The following is a 16361-nucleotide window of genomic DNA, read 5'->3' as shown; positions in this document are numbered from 1 at the left end:
ATTGAAGTTTTACAAGTGAAATTGTCCAAAGGTTCACTGTTAGTTGCGGTACTCTCATTTACGTACCTTTTCTTAAGAGACAGATAAATGCAAAACTACCAAAATGTAGTTTTTCTACACTCGGCAAAAAAAAAAAAAAAAAAAAGTTCGTGACTTGTTTTGACAACATATTTTTAACACATTTGAACAGTGGATTGCGGGAAAAAGTGTAACTTTGAAGAAAATAATGCTTTATTTTGGAAGGTAGACTCCCATGTCACATCTATACTTGTTAATCATCAGTTTCTTAACTTCGTACACACCAAAGTAAAAGAAATGGCAGTACATGGATAGTCCCTGTGCCAAAAAGAAGCAGTTAGTGTTTTCCTACAAATGTCGTACAGCACAGAAGTTTTTAAATTAAAACGGAATACAACATTTTTCTAACCAGTTTCAAACACTAGGTAGAAAAATGTACATCCACAAAAAGTGACATGGTTGACTTTCCATATCTAATTAAACCATGATATTTTGAACCAAGCCAGTCCAAACTTCAACATTCGACAAACAATTGTCATAGATGTAGAACAAAAACATAGGCAAGAAATGTCACACATGATGAGGACAGCGTTATCACTGCAGCGTCAACACAAACAACTTGTTACCTCTTGTTAAAGGAAAGTTGTAGACTGTACAGTCCTATTTATAAAAGGCCATCCATAAAATCCAAAAAGGAAATTGACTAATTGAATTACTGTTAAATTTCCCTACAGATTTCTATTATCAACCAAGACCTTTACAAAGACTCATACTATAAGAATGTTTCTAAAATTATCTTACGCAATGTGATTATAATGTAAACACTGAGCTATAGAAGTTTGCTTTAATTGCAGGTGAAATAAACAACACCATCACCACACGATCAGCATATAATATTCATGCTGGCTGCCAAAAGGAACAACTTTCACCAACATATAAATGCATTAGTTGACAAAGAAATTGATTACTAGTCTTACATGTTCACTTCAACTATACAACTTGAAAAAAATAAAGAAAAAATGTTAAGAAACCTACAAAATGTACATATGAGGACAGGAGGGTTGAAAAATATTTTCTTGCATTTGTACTACATTAGCTCCATTATACTGAAAGTAAATGTCTGAAGATGGGTTGCTCAAAACATGGGCTCTTAAAAAGTGTCCAATTCTATAAAAAAGTTATAAAAAAAAAAAAAACTGAATCATCTTAAGTGAAGTTGGAACTTTGTCATGATAAACAATTATTACAATATGCACAACTTTGATTTTGGGAGAGGCAGCCAAATCGATACAATTATTTAAAAAAAAAATAAATAAAAAAAAATCAGCCACTTAAGTAAATAGACTGAAGAGGAAATTATCACCAAGGTGCAATGGAATTATTTTTCTTAATGCAAGAACACACCATTACAAAATAGTGTGCTATGTATTTAAATCAGTCTTTAAGTACTAAGACGCTAATTTTGAGCTAAAAATCCAATGCGGGCAGGCAGTTTCTGTGACCAAACAACCAAATAGACAAGCTGCCACAGCTCCTCAAGGGACAACGTCAAACAAACATCTCAAGTTATTTTTCAGTTTTGTCCCTGTTGCTACACATACACATGTACACTATGTTCTTGTCAAAGGTTACCACACCATCTCGAAGATTTGGAGGTAAAAACCAAAGTAACTTTTTTTGTTGGTAAAATCTCATTTTTAATTTCACAAGAGTGTGATTGGTAGTCAATCGGTCAACAGAAGAACTGCAATATGCAGCAGAGGTCAGCGCACATGCCCTGGTACTCAACTAGCTCATTTGCTCAGAGTTGAGCTGCTTTGAAGTTAACAGCCAACTTCCTGTGTTTCCTTTTGGAGGCAGAACCAGTGGTGTAGCCTGTGGCCACCCTATTTTGCCGTGGGGTGGTCGTTGTCATGGGAACAGTGTCTGCTGTCGCTGTTGGATAGGGGTCTTTTCTGACGGTTTGACTCAGTGTTTGTGATTGGCTAGGAGGCCTGTCCTGCGCTTTCTGGGCTTGATTCCTGGCCACAATTTGGTTAGTGGAGTAAAATTCTTTGGTATCTTGGCGGTTCTTGTTGGCTGACACTCGCTTCTTCGTCACCTGTTGATGTTTAAGAAAAAAAATGATAATTTTCAGGAACAAACTCAAGCTGAGGAGGGAGGCAAACAACTTCATACAGCCGATAATTCATGGAATTTTTTCAGTGATACAAGAGGGCGAATGATGATTTAGATCAACTTTTTAATGTAATCTGAGTCCCTTGTTTATTGTGGGGGGTTATGTTTCAGACAACCCAGGCAATAGATGAAATATGTGAAGTAGGAACCAAGTATTCAAGCAGTTTTAACGTAGAGTGGAAAGTCCAAACGGTTCGGTTTGAGTGTTTCAATTTAATCTGCATGTGTCCCGTACGGTTCAACACGCAAAACGTTTCTGCTTATCTACTTTGTGTGTGTGTGTTAGGGACTTTTAGGGCGCGTCATTGATCCGAAGGACACAGCCAGGGAAACCAAGGAGTGGCTTCGTAAGAAGCATATCAAGGTTCTGGCGTGGCATAGCCAGTCTCCAGACCAGACCAGAAAATCTTTGGAGGGAGCTGAAACTCCGTGTTTCTCAGCGACAACCCAGAAACCTGTCTGATCTCGAGATCTGTTTGGAGGAGTGGGCCAAAATCCCTCCTATAGTGTGTGCAAACCTGGTGAACAACCACAGGAAACGTTTGACCTCTGTAATTGCAAGCAAAGGCTACTGTACCAAATATTAAAATTGTTTTTCTCAGGTGTTCAAATACGTATTTCCAGCTGTATCACACAAATCATTAAAAAAAAAAAAAAAAAAAATAATCATACATTGAGATTTCTGGATTTTTCTTTTTAGATTATCTCTCTCACAGTGGGCATGCACCTACGATGAAAATTTCAGAACCCTTCATAATTTATAAGTGGGAAAACTCGCAATATAGCAGGGTGTTCAAATATTTATTTTCTTCAATGGACATGCAGATTCCCCTCATATGTTCTTATCGGAGACCTTAGTCCAGTCACAGCATAGAGCGCAAAGTACAAAATTTGTGAAGTCAGCTGTCTTGACAGCAGTATGGTGATTGACTTGACACATGACAGTTAATGTAAAATGCTTATGCTTATAACTTCATGTTATTATCTGTTTTTCATATAGCAGTGAGGGTTTGTCTGATTTATACTTAAATGTCAAAATGGTATTATTTTAATTGGTATTATTTCTGATTATTTTTTTTTCCCCAAACCAAAAACAATTTCACAATGAAGGACGTTGAGTTGCATTGCTGACCTGTAATGGAATGAACTGGTGATGCGAGCCCATAGGAAAAGTTGTGACCGGTTGTGGCCGCACAGGACCGGTGAATGTTCCTGCGGCTCCATAGAATCGTGGATTCTGGTGGTGGTTGTGAGGAGGCAGAGGCATTCCCCAGATAGGGGCAGAAGCACAATTCCGTGGAGTCATCAGCAAGCCGCCTACAGAGAATAATGGAAAGTGTGAATCACAAAACCGGTTTCAGTCACAAAATTGATTGATAATAGTAATTCAAGAATAACAGAATAGACACTGCAAAGTGAGCAGTTTTTACTCTACCAAACAGTGTTGCCATACTTCCCTGTAAAAATTTACTGATTGACCTTAAAAACAACTAAGTTACTGATGATTTGATTTTAAAAGTAACCAAGTTAGAAAAAGTAACTTTTTATTTAGTGGCAGGAATATCACATATCCACAGGACAAAAAAATCTGTTACCAAGCATATGAATGGAAAATCTCATGGAACAACAAAATGTGGCAGGGGAACATGTACCAGCAAAAGGGATGACTGTGGGAAGATTCAAGAATTTCGCAGAGATCCAGAAAGAGTGGAATGAGGTGGTAGTCAGAGCTTCAAAAACCACCACATTCAGACACAGCCAGGAGATGGAAAACAACAATCGCATTCCTTGGGTTAAGCCATTTCTGACTCTTCTTCTTTTCCTTTCGGCTTGTCCATCTTAGCTTATGTCCTGCATCTTCCTCTCTAACCCCAACTGCCCTCATGTCTTCCCTCACCACATCCATAAACCTTCTCTTTGGTCTTCCTCTCGCTCTTTTGCCTGGCAGCTCCATCCTCAGCACCCTTCCACCAATATACTCACTCTCGCCTCTGAACATGTCCAAACCATCGAAGTCTGCTCTCTCGAATCTTATCTCCAAAACATCCAACTTTGGCTGTCCCTCTAATGAGCTCATTTCTAATCCTATCCAACCTGCTCACTCCGAGCGAGAACCTCAACATCTTCATTTCTGCTACCTCCAGTTCTGCTTCCTGTTGTTTCTTCACTGCCACCGTCTCTAATCCGTACATCATGGCCGGCCTCACCACTGTTTTGTAAACTTTGCCCTTCGTCCTAGCAGAGACTCTTCTGTCACATAACACACCAGACACCTTCCGCCAGCTGTTCCAACCTGCTTGGAACCGTTTCTTCACTTCCTTACCACACTCACCATTGCTCTGGATTGTTGACCCTAAATATTTGAAGTCCTCCACCCTCGCTATCTCTTCTCCCTGTAGCCTCACTCTTCCCCCTCCACTTTTCTCATTCACGGATATATATTCTGTTTTACTTGGGCTAATCTTCATTCCTTTCCTTTCCAGTGCATGTCTCCATCTTTGTTCTTCTGCATGCTCCCTGCTTTCACTGCATATCACAATATCATCTGCGAACATCATGGTCCAAGGGGATTCCAGTCTAACCTCATCTGTCAGCCTATCCATTACCACTGCAAACAGGAAGGGGCTCAGAGCTGATCCCTGATGCAGTCCCACCTCCACCTTAAATTCTTCTGTCACACCTAAGGCACACCTCACCATTGTTCTGCTGCCATCATACATGTCCTGTACTATTTTAACATACTTCTCTGCCACACCAGACTTACGCATGCAGTACCACAGTTCCTGTCTTGGTACTCTGTCATAGGCTTTCACTAGATTCACAAAGACACAATGTAGCTCCTTCTGACCTTCTCTGTACTTTTCCACTAGCATCCTCAAGACAAATAATGCATCTGTGGTAATCTTTCTAGGCATGAAACCATACTGTTGCTCGCAGATACTTCTGTCCTGAGTCTAGGGTCCACTCCTCTTTCCCATAACTTCATTGTGTGGCTCATCAACTTTATTCCGCTATAATTGCCACAGCTCTGAACATCACCTTTGTTCTTAAAAATGGGAAATATAACACTTTTCCTCCATTCTTCAGGCAACTTTTCGCCCGCTAGTATTCTGTTGAATAAGTTGGTCAAAAACTCCACAGCCATCTCTCCAAATTGCTTCCATACCTCTACCGGTATGTCATCAGGACCAACTGCCTTTCCATTTTTCATCCTTTGTAGTGCCTTTCTGACTTCCCACTTACTAATCATTGCCACTTCCTGGTCCTTCACACTTGCCTCTTCAACTCTTCCTTCTCTCTCATTTTCTTCATTCATCAACTTCTCAAAGTATTCTTTCTATCTATTTAGCACACTACTGGCACCAGTCAACAAATTTCCATCTCTATCCTTAATCACCCTTACCTGCTGCACATCCTTCCCATCTCTATTCCTCTGTCTGGCCAACCTGTAGAGATCCTTTTCTCCTTCTTTCGTGTTTAACCTGGTGTACATGTCTTCATATGCCTCTTGTTAGCCTTTGCTACCTCTACCTTTGCCCTACGTCGCATCTCGATGTACTCCTTTCGCCTCTGCTCAGTCCTCTCTGTGTCCCACTTCTTCTACGGTAATCTCTTTCCTTGTTTGACTCCCTGTATTTTGGGGTTCCACCACCAAGTCTCCTTCTCCCCTTTCTAACCAGAAGACACACCAAGTACTCTCCTGCCTGTCTCTCTGATTACCTTGGCTGTGCTAGTCCAGTCTTCCGGGAGCTTCTGCTGTCCATCGAGAGGCTCTCTCACCTCTTTCCGAAAGGCCGCACAACATTCTTCCTTTCTCAGCTTCCATCACATGGTTCTCTGCTCTACCTTTGTCTTCTTAATCTTCCTACCCACCACCAGAGTCATCCTACACACCACCATCCTATGCTGTCGAGCTACACTCTCCCCTACCACTACTTTACAGTCAGTAACCTCCTTCAGATTACATCGTTTGCACAATATATAATCCCCCTGCGTGCTTCTACCTCCGCTCTTGTAGGTCACTATATGTTCCTGCCTGTTCTGGTAAAAAGTGTTCATTACTGCTATTTCCATCCTTTTTGCAAAGTCCACCACCATCTGTCCCTCAAAGTTCCTTTCCTGGATGCCGTACTTACGTGCATGATTGCTCAAGGATTCCCCAACCAACCTCGTGTCTTCTGTTAACGCTGCAGAATAGGGCAATCATTTATAATATTTCCATGATTTTTTTCCTAGTGTGCATCATTTATAAAAATGCAGACCTCTTAAAAATAACAGGCAGGCAACTGAAGGAAGTGGGTTCTCAGGAAGATGTACAATTTTGAAGGCTTTAGAACTTTGCAATAAGAACACAGTTCCCTGTCTAGAATTGGAGAAAAGCGAATTGATTACTTGGCTGGTTGAAGACTGAAGGGATGGTTCTGATGGCCGGAGGCTGCGTCGATCCCATTCCATGGACCAGAGGGGGTTGAAGAGGGAAGCCTGACCCGAGCGAATTCTAAAGGGATAAATGGTTTCACTGTAATATACTTAAGATTTATGTGCAAAATAATAAATTGAATAATATAAAACACAAGTGTAATATGAGGTCGTGTTGTGTGGTATGATCTACAGCAGAGGTCACGAGGGAGCTCTGGGCCTGTTCTAAAAATACCTCACCAATAATGGGACATTATGATTTCTGAAGAACATTGCCGAAATGTAAATTGTATACATTGCATAAATTTCTGAAACTAAAAATCAGCATAATCACATCAAGCCACCATTTCAAACTCTCAGTTATTCAGTTATAAACAGTTTGGATTCAAATGAGCACCTCCAACTCTGAGACCTTTTGTCCTCATTTGTAAAAGTGTGGAGTGGCTTTTCCGGGTCAGGGACATAATCATGCCCCAAGTGTCCAAGTCCAGTGGGGTATTGTGCACGACTGATCGATGGGCGGATCAGTGCAATGTCTGCAGTGATGTAGACTTTTTATTAGTCCGTTGTAGTGAAGAAGCAGTTATGCTGAAAGCTGAAGCTCTCAATTTACCGCTTGGTCTACATTCCTAACCTCACCTCTGGTGGTCTTGACCGAAAGAACTAGATGCCGGATACAAGTGAAATGAGAAAAGAGTTTCTTCCGTAAGGTGTCATGCACCTTTGAGATAGGGTAAAAATCTTGGTCATCTGGGAAGGGCTTGGAGTAGAGTTGCCGCTCTTCTGCATTGAGAGGAGACATATTGGGTAGCTTTGGCATCTGAATAGGATGCCTTCTGAGCGCCTCCCTGGTAAGGTGTTCTGGGCATGTTCCACTGGGAGGAGACCCCAGGGACAACTTGAGATATCCTGGAGAGACCATGTCTCCCAGCTGGCCTGGTCATGCCTCAGGATCATCCCTAGAAGGGCTGGATGGGCTGGCTGGGGAGAGGGAATTATGACTTTCCTATGACTTGCCCCACGACCCAACCTCATAAGTGGAAGAAAATGGATGGATGGATATTCACATTTCCTTCTTTAAATCATTTTTCCTTGTGAGATCTTCTGTCTTCACATTGATGAATCAAAGTCATTTGAGTCAATTTGTTACCTCAGAAGTGTGTATCAAACTAGTAGCCATTCACATTATTTAACTAGCGATGAAAGGGGATTTTCGTCATAATTCCCGAAAATACAAATGTGAGCAATGAGGGGGTCCGGGGGCATGCCCCCCCCCGTGAAATGTTTGAAAAAAATGGGTGGCTGTGGTGCATTCTGGCGATATCTGAACAAAATTCAGACAAAAATTGAAAGTAAAATTTCTAAGTCCTGTCCAAAAAAAAATTGGGCAGAGGTTCCCCAAGGGCCAAGCCCAGATTTTTTTGCCCCCCATCCCCCTATCACTGGATAGCACAAAATCACATTTGTCATTAAAATATGCTTAAAATATGCCATCTTATCTCAAGACAAATTAATTAAATGAACTACTCAGTAAAAAGACATCTAAAATTGTCCTTTTCCCCACATTATATATATACACGAATATATATACTAGAATTTGTACACCGTACAAAATTAAAAATAAAATAAATAACTAAAATAGAAAAATAAAATTTAAAACTCAGAAAAGATAATTTCCAATTTCAACTGATAGTAGTAGAACATGATATAAAACGGTATTTAAAATTTTTCATCAATAAAAATTCTTGATCTGACAAACTATCTGAAGAAAAGTTAAATGCACTGGCCTGTCAAGGAATGAACACGAACGGTCTATACTTGCAATGTTTTGAAAATGCTGAAAGTTTAGTTCAACAGAACGGCGTTTGTGGAAACAAGCTAGCGATACATTGGAACAAACATTCCTGTCGGCAATCCTGACGTATTGTTGTGGGGGAGTGGGGGGCACGCATCGCGGGACTGCTGTAAATAGGAGGCCGGCTTGCTAGAACGTGCCTTTGTGCATGCGCTCCACGTATTGGCCACACCGGAATCAAGCGACGAGGTGGATGATAATGTAACGTGTCTTTGGGGGGGTGCATGTCGTCACACTGCCTCGCGATCGACGAAATGAGAACCACTGGTGTAACTGAATTTCCCTTGACATGGCTCATGATGTTAATGACTTTCGACGTAAATGTGCTCGCATTACGTGAAGCAGTTCTGAACGTGTGCTTTCGTACGTGCTTCGTACATGCTCAGTACGGTTAACTTGCATTTCCTGTTTCCGGGTGAATACCGATTGTTTTGGAGCAGGCTTGTTTAGTTAACGTTTATGAAATAAACATGTAAATTAATGTCAATACCACACAAAATAAGCGACGTCTTGAGAGAATGCGAGGGAAGGTACTGCTACTAGTGTAGTGCCTCAACGTGGCTACGCTCGTGAAAGCAAAACAATGAACTCAAACGCATGTTCGTTCAATGTTGTCAACTAATATCCGGATTAATTTTCGGCAATTTTGCCTCAATTTTCCAGAACAATTTTCATGAAAATTTAAAATCCGGAATTCCGGGAAAATCCAGAGGACTTTCACCACTGTTTAACACCCAACAAACAGGTTACAGTTTCTGCTCAACAGAAAACCACACAACAAGAATAGTTTGTCGTACCAGTCTTTGTAAGGCAAAGAAGGCAGCTTTCTCCTTTGCGTCATTTTCTGACTGACACCAAGGCCCATGGACAGTCAAACCATTGGACAGCTTAACCTGACATAGCGCCACACCCTGTGAACATGAACAATGACACACAGTAGGTTTAAAGAGATGCACCCAGGCTGACAACAAGAAATGTATAGCTGTACAAAACCGCAATGCATCCCACTGCTGAATATCCTCTAGCTGTTTCAATTTGTGACGCACTGAAATGAAACTTGACCGAAACCAAAAACTGAAATTGAGGAGCCCAATGCCCATAACTGAAAGCTGAAAAACTGAAAATACTATCAAACTCTTATGTAAGCGCTTTTCTGAAATAAAAGCAAAAATCACTTTACATTAATTAAAATATATCAAACCCACCAATAGATACTTTTCACGTGACATCATGAGTCACAAGACTTGTTAACGACGCCCACTGGATGGAAAAACTACAATACAACTCGCGTTTTTTAGTGAGCTTTTTGTGAATATTGGCTTGCTTATAAGAGTCTTACGGCCTTTTCATCATGGTATTTCATTGTGTGGCTTATGGTTGTAAGAACAGACAGAAAAAGGGGTCCGACACTTCAGGCATTGTTTACCTTTTGCTGCGCATTCAGCTAATTTACTGTGGCATTTACTTTTTACATATCTTTACGGAGGTCTTTGGGCTGTCATTATGCCTACTGGAACCCACAGTGAAACTTTGCTTTCCAGGTTTGTGGTGGATAACGTGAACCTCGTGGCTGTCGCTAGCTATAGCCTTTAGCAGCACTTTTGCTAACTTGTGGGAGTGGGCTATGCTGATCGCTTTTTTTTTAGCATGCGCTGGCCCCTGGCTGAGTAACTTTTCATGCACACTCGGTGAGTTGGTAGTGAAAACTATGTGGACTCTGAACATCTCATTGCTGTTTGTGTAGTTACAGTCTTTAACCAACAGCTTGAGTTTGAGCTGTTTTTTTAATTTGCCCCCAAGTGTTTTTTTTTTTTTTCGTGAGTCTAGTTATATTACCAGCATTCTGATACCATGTTATGATCTTGTTGTGGTGTGATTGAATAACAGACGTGAGTGATATTTATTTTGCTTTTTCCCGCCAAACTCTCGAGCTCACTTCCTTATCGTCCTGTCTCGTCATGCCCCGCTGACGTCAACACAATCACAATCACACCACACTTGCTATATACTAGAAGTACTGTAGCGCATTCTAATAATAACGAGACAATACTTGCTCTTGAGTTTCACGTGGGTTCTTTCTTTATTCCTCACTCCCGCACAAGTCCCTCAATCACCTCTGGTTACAATGTTCGTTTGTCAAAGAACTTTCAAGATAAATTATCAAATGAAAACCATAGCCAAAACATTACAGTGTACATTTTTAATGCTTCACAGCCAACAAAAAAAGGTGCGAGAGATGTTATCTGCCATGAAGTGGAACAACTGGGCGCCCAACATGTACTCGACTGTGCAGCAAGCATTTCATTTCTGGTAGTTGCATGTTCTGCACACATATACGTTGGTGGGGGTGGTGGTGAGGGGATTGCCTGTATCGTTTCTGTATATCGTTGTTTGTGATAACTGTCCAACTGTTGTGCAATATCTGATAAAAGTGTCGAGTTTAGGTCCTAAGATTGCGAGTCCGCCATGATCAGTAGAAACGATCTTGCCATCAAAGATTGCGTTGTCAACAAAATACACGTGCTTGGCATGACATCACTGAAAAGTATCTATTATTATGAAACGATGCCAGTTATTAGTAAAATTGTATTCATGGCTCGCACTGCGGAGCTCCCAACTAAAAGCAACTTACTTCCAGAACAATTTGGCTGAATGTCCATATTTTCAAAACTGTCAGGAACATGACCATGGGGCATGTATTGTATATTATCGAGTATACTCTGTAATCGTTAAACATTTCAGTATTTTAATGTATGTATCGCATTAACCTTGTTGGTACATGTGCAGGGTGCATGTGGAGCCAAATTTCTTCTCTTGCTCTTATGCTCTTTTTCTGTTTCCTCAATCTACTATTGCTGCTGAAATTTTGGAAATGTTTACATAAAGGGACTAATGAAGGATATAAAGATTACACGAATGTACTTTTGAATTAATAGTCCCATTTTTGCATTTGACGTAGCAGTGGTGACAATTTATTTCGGATTTCTGATCCCTATGTAGCTCTATTTTTTGTTTATTTAAATATTTTCCCGATAGAAACATACTAATCTGCCTGCTAGTTTGCTCTTCAAAGTCACAAATCTCACGGTGGTGCAACTGGTTAGAGCGTGAGCCTCTCAGTTCTGGAGACCAGGAGTCGAATCCCGGCCCTGCCTGTGCGGAGTCCGCATGTTCTCCCAGTGCCTGTGTGGTTTTTCTCCAAGCAGTCCGGTTTCCTCCCACATCCAAAAAACATGCATTAATTGGGAGCTCTAAATTGCTGTTAGGTGCGCTTGTGAGTGCGACTGTTGTCTGTCTCCATGTGGCCTGTGATTGGCTGACAACTAGTTGAGGATGTATTCCACCTCCTGCCTGATGACAGCTGGGATTGGCTCCAGCACTCCCGCGACCTTCGTGAGGATAAGCGGCTCAGAAAATGGATGGGTGGAAGGTCGCTAATCTCTACTACACTCTATACTGTAATACCGTTCCAGACAGCCCTCACAGACCTCAGTGGCAAGTGTACTGTTGTCAGCTATTTTGGTGTTTTAGCAACTTCATGAGATATCTGAGCACAGGGGTGGTCAATGAGTCCATCTCCTAACTACAACTACTAACTTATCTAAAAGTCTACTTTATTCATCGTCATCGAGGTAATGACTTATGGTGGACTAGGAACAGACATGTACATTTCTAGTTTGAAATATATATGTATTGAAATATGTTATGAAAGACAACATAGTTTTACCTGTCTGTTGTGAATATAGCTGAACTCTGGTGATGCCATGCCTAAAGTGTGACATACACAAGCCAGCTCTGAGACTTTACTGCCCATTAAAGTGCTGGACTGGTCAACATCCACAGGAGATGAGAATTCTACTGCATCTCCAAGGGGAACGTTCATTCGTGCCGCTAGTTGGAGACAAAAAAAAAGGTTATATAAACAAAAATCATTTGCAACTCTTCTTTTTACACTTCTTTTGTATCAACAGCCACTTTTACTTTTTCTTCTTTTTCTTTCGGCTTGTCTCCAGCACTCCTGCGACCCTTGTGAGGATAAGCAGCTCATAAAATGGATGGATAGATTTTCCCATAGAGTAGGTAAGGAAAGTATTCAGACCGCCTTAAAATTTTCACTCTGTTATATTGCAGCCAATTGCTAAAATCATTTAGATACATTTTCTAATGCAGACCTATGGGGGCACAAGGCAGTGCAATCTGTAGGTCGGTCCCAAGCCCGGATAAATACAGAGGGTTGCGTCACGAATGGCATCGGGCGTAAAACTCAGCCAAACAAATATAAGTGTTCCTCTAAATAATACCATACTGGATCGGACGTGACCCTGGTTAACAACACCGGCCCCAGTCACCGTTAACCTGCAGAGTGTCGGTGGAGATTCAGCTACTGTGGGTCGAAGACAAAGAAGAGGAGGAAAGCGGATTTGCCAGCAAAAGAAAAAGATTTCACAGAGCATACAACTGAGTGTAGGGACTTTTAATGTTGGGACTATGACAGGAAAAGATCACGAATTGGTTGACATGATGATTAGATGAAAGGTTGATGTTGTGCATCCATTAGAGCAGGTGGAACGTTAGTAAGGCTAGAACTTTAAGAGCCGGGTTTAAATTATTTTACCATGGAGTAGATGGGAAGAGAAATGGAGTAGGCGTCATTTTAAAGGAAGAGCTGGCTAAGAAGTTCTTGAAGGTGAAAAGAGTATCAGCTCGAGTGATGAGGCTGAAAATTGAAATTGAGGGTATAGTTTCCTAATCAGGCTAATCTTGATGCATCATTTCTTTACTTGCACAAAAAAGGGAAGCAAAAGTAATTCATGATGCAGGTGGTTTGTTCGAAGAAAACTGTTGACTTGAATTCAAACAGCAAAAATAAAGTAAGATTGTTTACACATGGAATGGGCACAGCAAATCCAGGTCAATGAACAAACATACAAAGAAAATGATGAGGATTGTGGATGATGATAGGTATTGATGATGATGTTAATGGTCAAAAACTATTTCGCCCAACTGTCTATATTTCCACCTTCCGTCTCTGTCCGTCTAAACTTTGTTCTTCTTCCGGTTCATTACGTCACCACAACGTATCAACTATGAAGCAAACCTCAAATCCTTATTTTAAATACCACGGAATGCAATATACTTATCATCCACAACATACACATAAAAAAATTGTGAATACACAATATCACAATTAAAATTAAAAAGCTGAAATTATTTCAGTAATTATTCTGACTGAAAATATTTGAAGAACAGAAATTATATTCAGGCTCTTATAGAGGGTGTTGTGTATAATGTGATAAGCGGGTATGCCTACAGGTAGGATGTGAGGTTAGGGTTAGTTGAAAGAGAAATTTTGGAAGGAACGAGATCAGGGCTCAGCAACCTTTTTGAGGCTGAGGGCTACTTCGTGAGGACCGATCGTATGAAGGGATACGTGACCTTTTTGCGGCAAATTTCAGACTCAGTTCATTAGACGTACATAAAATTTTTGTTTTAATTTATTGTAGTATATGACATTACAGGTATTTTAAAATGTTAATTCACGTAAGCAAGTCAGATTCAGAATTTAAAGCATAAATAGTAATTTGTGGCCTATGGTATTTTTAGAACATACTTCGAGGGCGCCTTATATGGTCCTCGCGGGCAACCAGCCGCTCACTGGCACCGCGTTGGTGACCCCTGAACTAGATGAAGTCGTTCTGAGCATCCCAGATAGAGAGTTGTGATTGGTGCAGATTGTAATGAACATGTTGGTGAAGGAAACGGGGGCGACGAAAAAGTGGTGGGGAAGTATGGCATCCAGGAAAAAAAACTTTGAGGGACAGATGGTGGAGGACTTTGCAAAAAGGATAGAAATGGCAATAGTGAACACTATTTTTTTCCAGAGGAAGCAGGAACAGAATGAGAGGGAGAAGCACGCAGGTAGATTACATTTTGTGCAGACTGTGTAATCTGAAGGAGGTTACTGACTGTAAGGTGGTGGGAGACGAGTGTGTAGCTCGACAGTATTGGATGGTGTTGTGTAGGATGACTCTGGTGGTGGGTAGGAAGATTAAGAAGACAAAGGCAGAGCAGAGAACCATGTGGTGGAAGCTGAGAAAGGAAGAATGTTGTGCGGCATATCAGAAAGAGGTGAGACAGGCTCTCGATGGACAGGAGGAGCTCCCGGAAGACTGGACTACTACAGCCAAGGTGATCAGAGAGACAGGCAGGAGAGTACTTGGTGTGTCTTCTGGTAGAAAAGGGGAGAAGGAGACTTGGTGGTAGAACCCCAAAATACAGGAAGTCATACAAGGGAAGAGATTAGCGAAGAAGTGGGATAGGACGAAGGAGAGGTGAAAGGAATACATTGAGATGCAATGTAGGGCAAAAGTAAAGGTGGCGTAGGCTAAACAAGAGGCATATGACGACGACGTACACCAGGTTAGACACGAAAGAAGGAGAAAAGGATCGACAGGTTGGCCAGACCAGAGGGATAGAAATGGGAAGCATGTGCAGCAAGTAAGCGTGATTAAGAATAGAGATAGAAATGTGTTGACTGATGCCAAAAGTGTGCTAAATAGATGGAAAGTATACTTTGAGAAGTTGAATGAAGAAAATGAGAGAGAAGGAAAAGTAGAAGAAGCAACTGTGAAGGACCAGGAAGTGGCAATGATAAGGGGGAAGTTAGAAAGGCACTACAGAGGATGAAAAATGAAAAGGCAGTTCGTCCTGATGACATACATGTGGAGGTATGGAAGCAATTTGGAGAGGTGGCTGTTGAGTTTTTGACCAACTTATTCAACAGTATACTAGCAGGTGAGAAGATGCCTGAAGAATGGAGGAAAAGTGTGCTAGTTCCCATTTTAAAGAAGCCACACAATGAAGTTATGGGAAAGAGTTGTGGAGGCTAGACTCAGGACAGAAGTATCTGTGAGCAACAGTATGGTTTCATGCCTAGAAAGAGTACCACAGATGCATTATTTTCCTTGAGGAGGCTAGTGGAAAAGTACAGAGAAGGTCAGAAGGAGCTACAGTGCCTTGTCAAAGTATTCGGCCTCCTTGAACTTTTCAACCTTTCTCCACATTTCAGGCTTCAAACAAACATAAAATGATTTTTTTTGGTAAAGAATCAACAAGTGGGACACAATTGTTAAGTGGAACAAAATTTATTGGATATTTTAAACTTTTTAAATAAAAACCTGAAAAGTGGGGCGTGCAATATTATTCGGCCCCTTTACTTTCAGTGCAGCAACCTCACTCCAAAAGTTCAGTGAGGATCTCTGAATGATCCAATGTTGACTGATGATGATAAATAGAATCCACCTGTGTGTAATCAAGTCTCCATATAAATACACCTGCTCTGTGATCGTCTCAGGATTCATTTTAAAGTGCAGTGACTATCATGAAGACCAAGAAACACACCAGGCTGGTCCAAGATATTGTTGTGGTGATCTTTAAAGCCGGATTTGGACACAAAAATATTCCCAAAGCTTTAAACATCTCAAGGAGCACTGTGCAAGCAATCATATTGAAATGGAAGGAGTATCAGGCCACTGCAAATCTACCAAGACCTCGCCATCCCTCTAAACTTTCAGCTCAAACAAGGAGAAGACTGATCAGAGATTCAGCCATTTCTCAAAGATATCCATAAAAAGTCTTTTAAATTTGCCACAAGCCACCTGGTAGACACACCAAATGTGGAAGAAAGTGCTCCGGTCAGATGAAACCAAAAGCAAACTTTTTGGCTACAGTGTTAAACAAATTTGGCGTAAAAGCAACACACCATTCCCACTGTCAAAGTGGCTGTCCCTCTAAACTTTTACCTCGAACAAGGAGAAGACTGATCAGAGACGCAGCCGAGATGAACTGCAGAGATCTACAGCTGAGGTGGAAGAATCTGTCCATAGGACAA

General features: G+C 41.1%; 1 protein-coding gene across 2 annotated transcripts in view; it reads right to left on the bottom strand.

Moving 5' to 3' along the window:
• Window positions 1–209: 209 nt before the first annotated feature.
• Window positions 210–16361, bottom strand: part of xrn1 (5'-3' exoribonuclease 1) — a 118347-nt gene continuing 102195 nt past the window's right edge. For both annotated transcript variants that reach the window (XM_061838204.1, XM_061838203.1), the window contains exons 36-40: window positions 12198–12361; window positions 9268–9381; window positions 6589–6694; window positions 3329–3513; window positions 210–2119 (exon numbers count right to left, since the gene is read on the bottom strand). In XM_061838204.1, the coding sequence (XP_061694188.1) occupies window positions 1820–2119; window positions 3329–3513; window positions 6589–6694; window positions 9268–9381; window positions 12198–12361 (869 nt within the window). In that variant the 3' untranslated portion in view covers window positions 210–1819. The remainder of the gene's footprint in view (window positions 2120–3328; window positions 3514–6588; window positions 6695–9267; window positions 9382–12197; window positions 12362–16361) is intronic.

The sequence above is a fragment of the Syngnathoides biaculeatus genome, chromosome 13, assembly GCF_019802595.1.
Source record: "Syngnathoides biaculeatus isolate LvHL_M chromosome 13, ASM1980259v1, whole genome shotgun sequence".
NCBI lineage: Eukaryota > Metazoa > Chordata > Actinopteri > Syngnathiformes > Syngnathidae > Syngnathoides > Syngnathoides biaculeatus.
The sequence above is the reverse complement of the archived record's forward strand: the minus strand, read 5'-3'. Positions and strand labels throughout refer to the sequence as shown.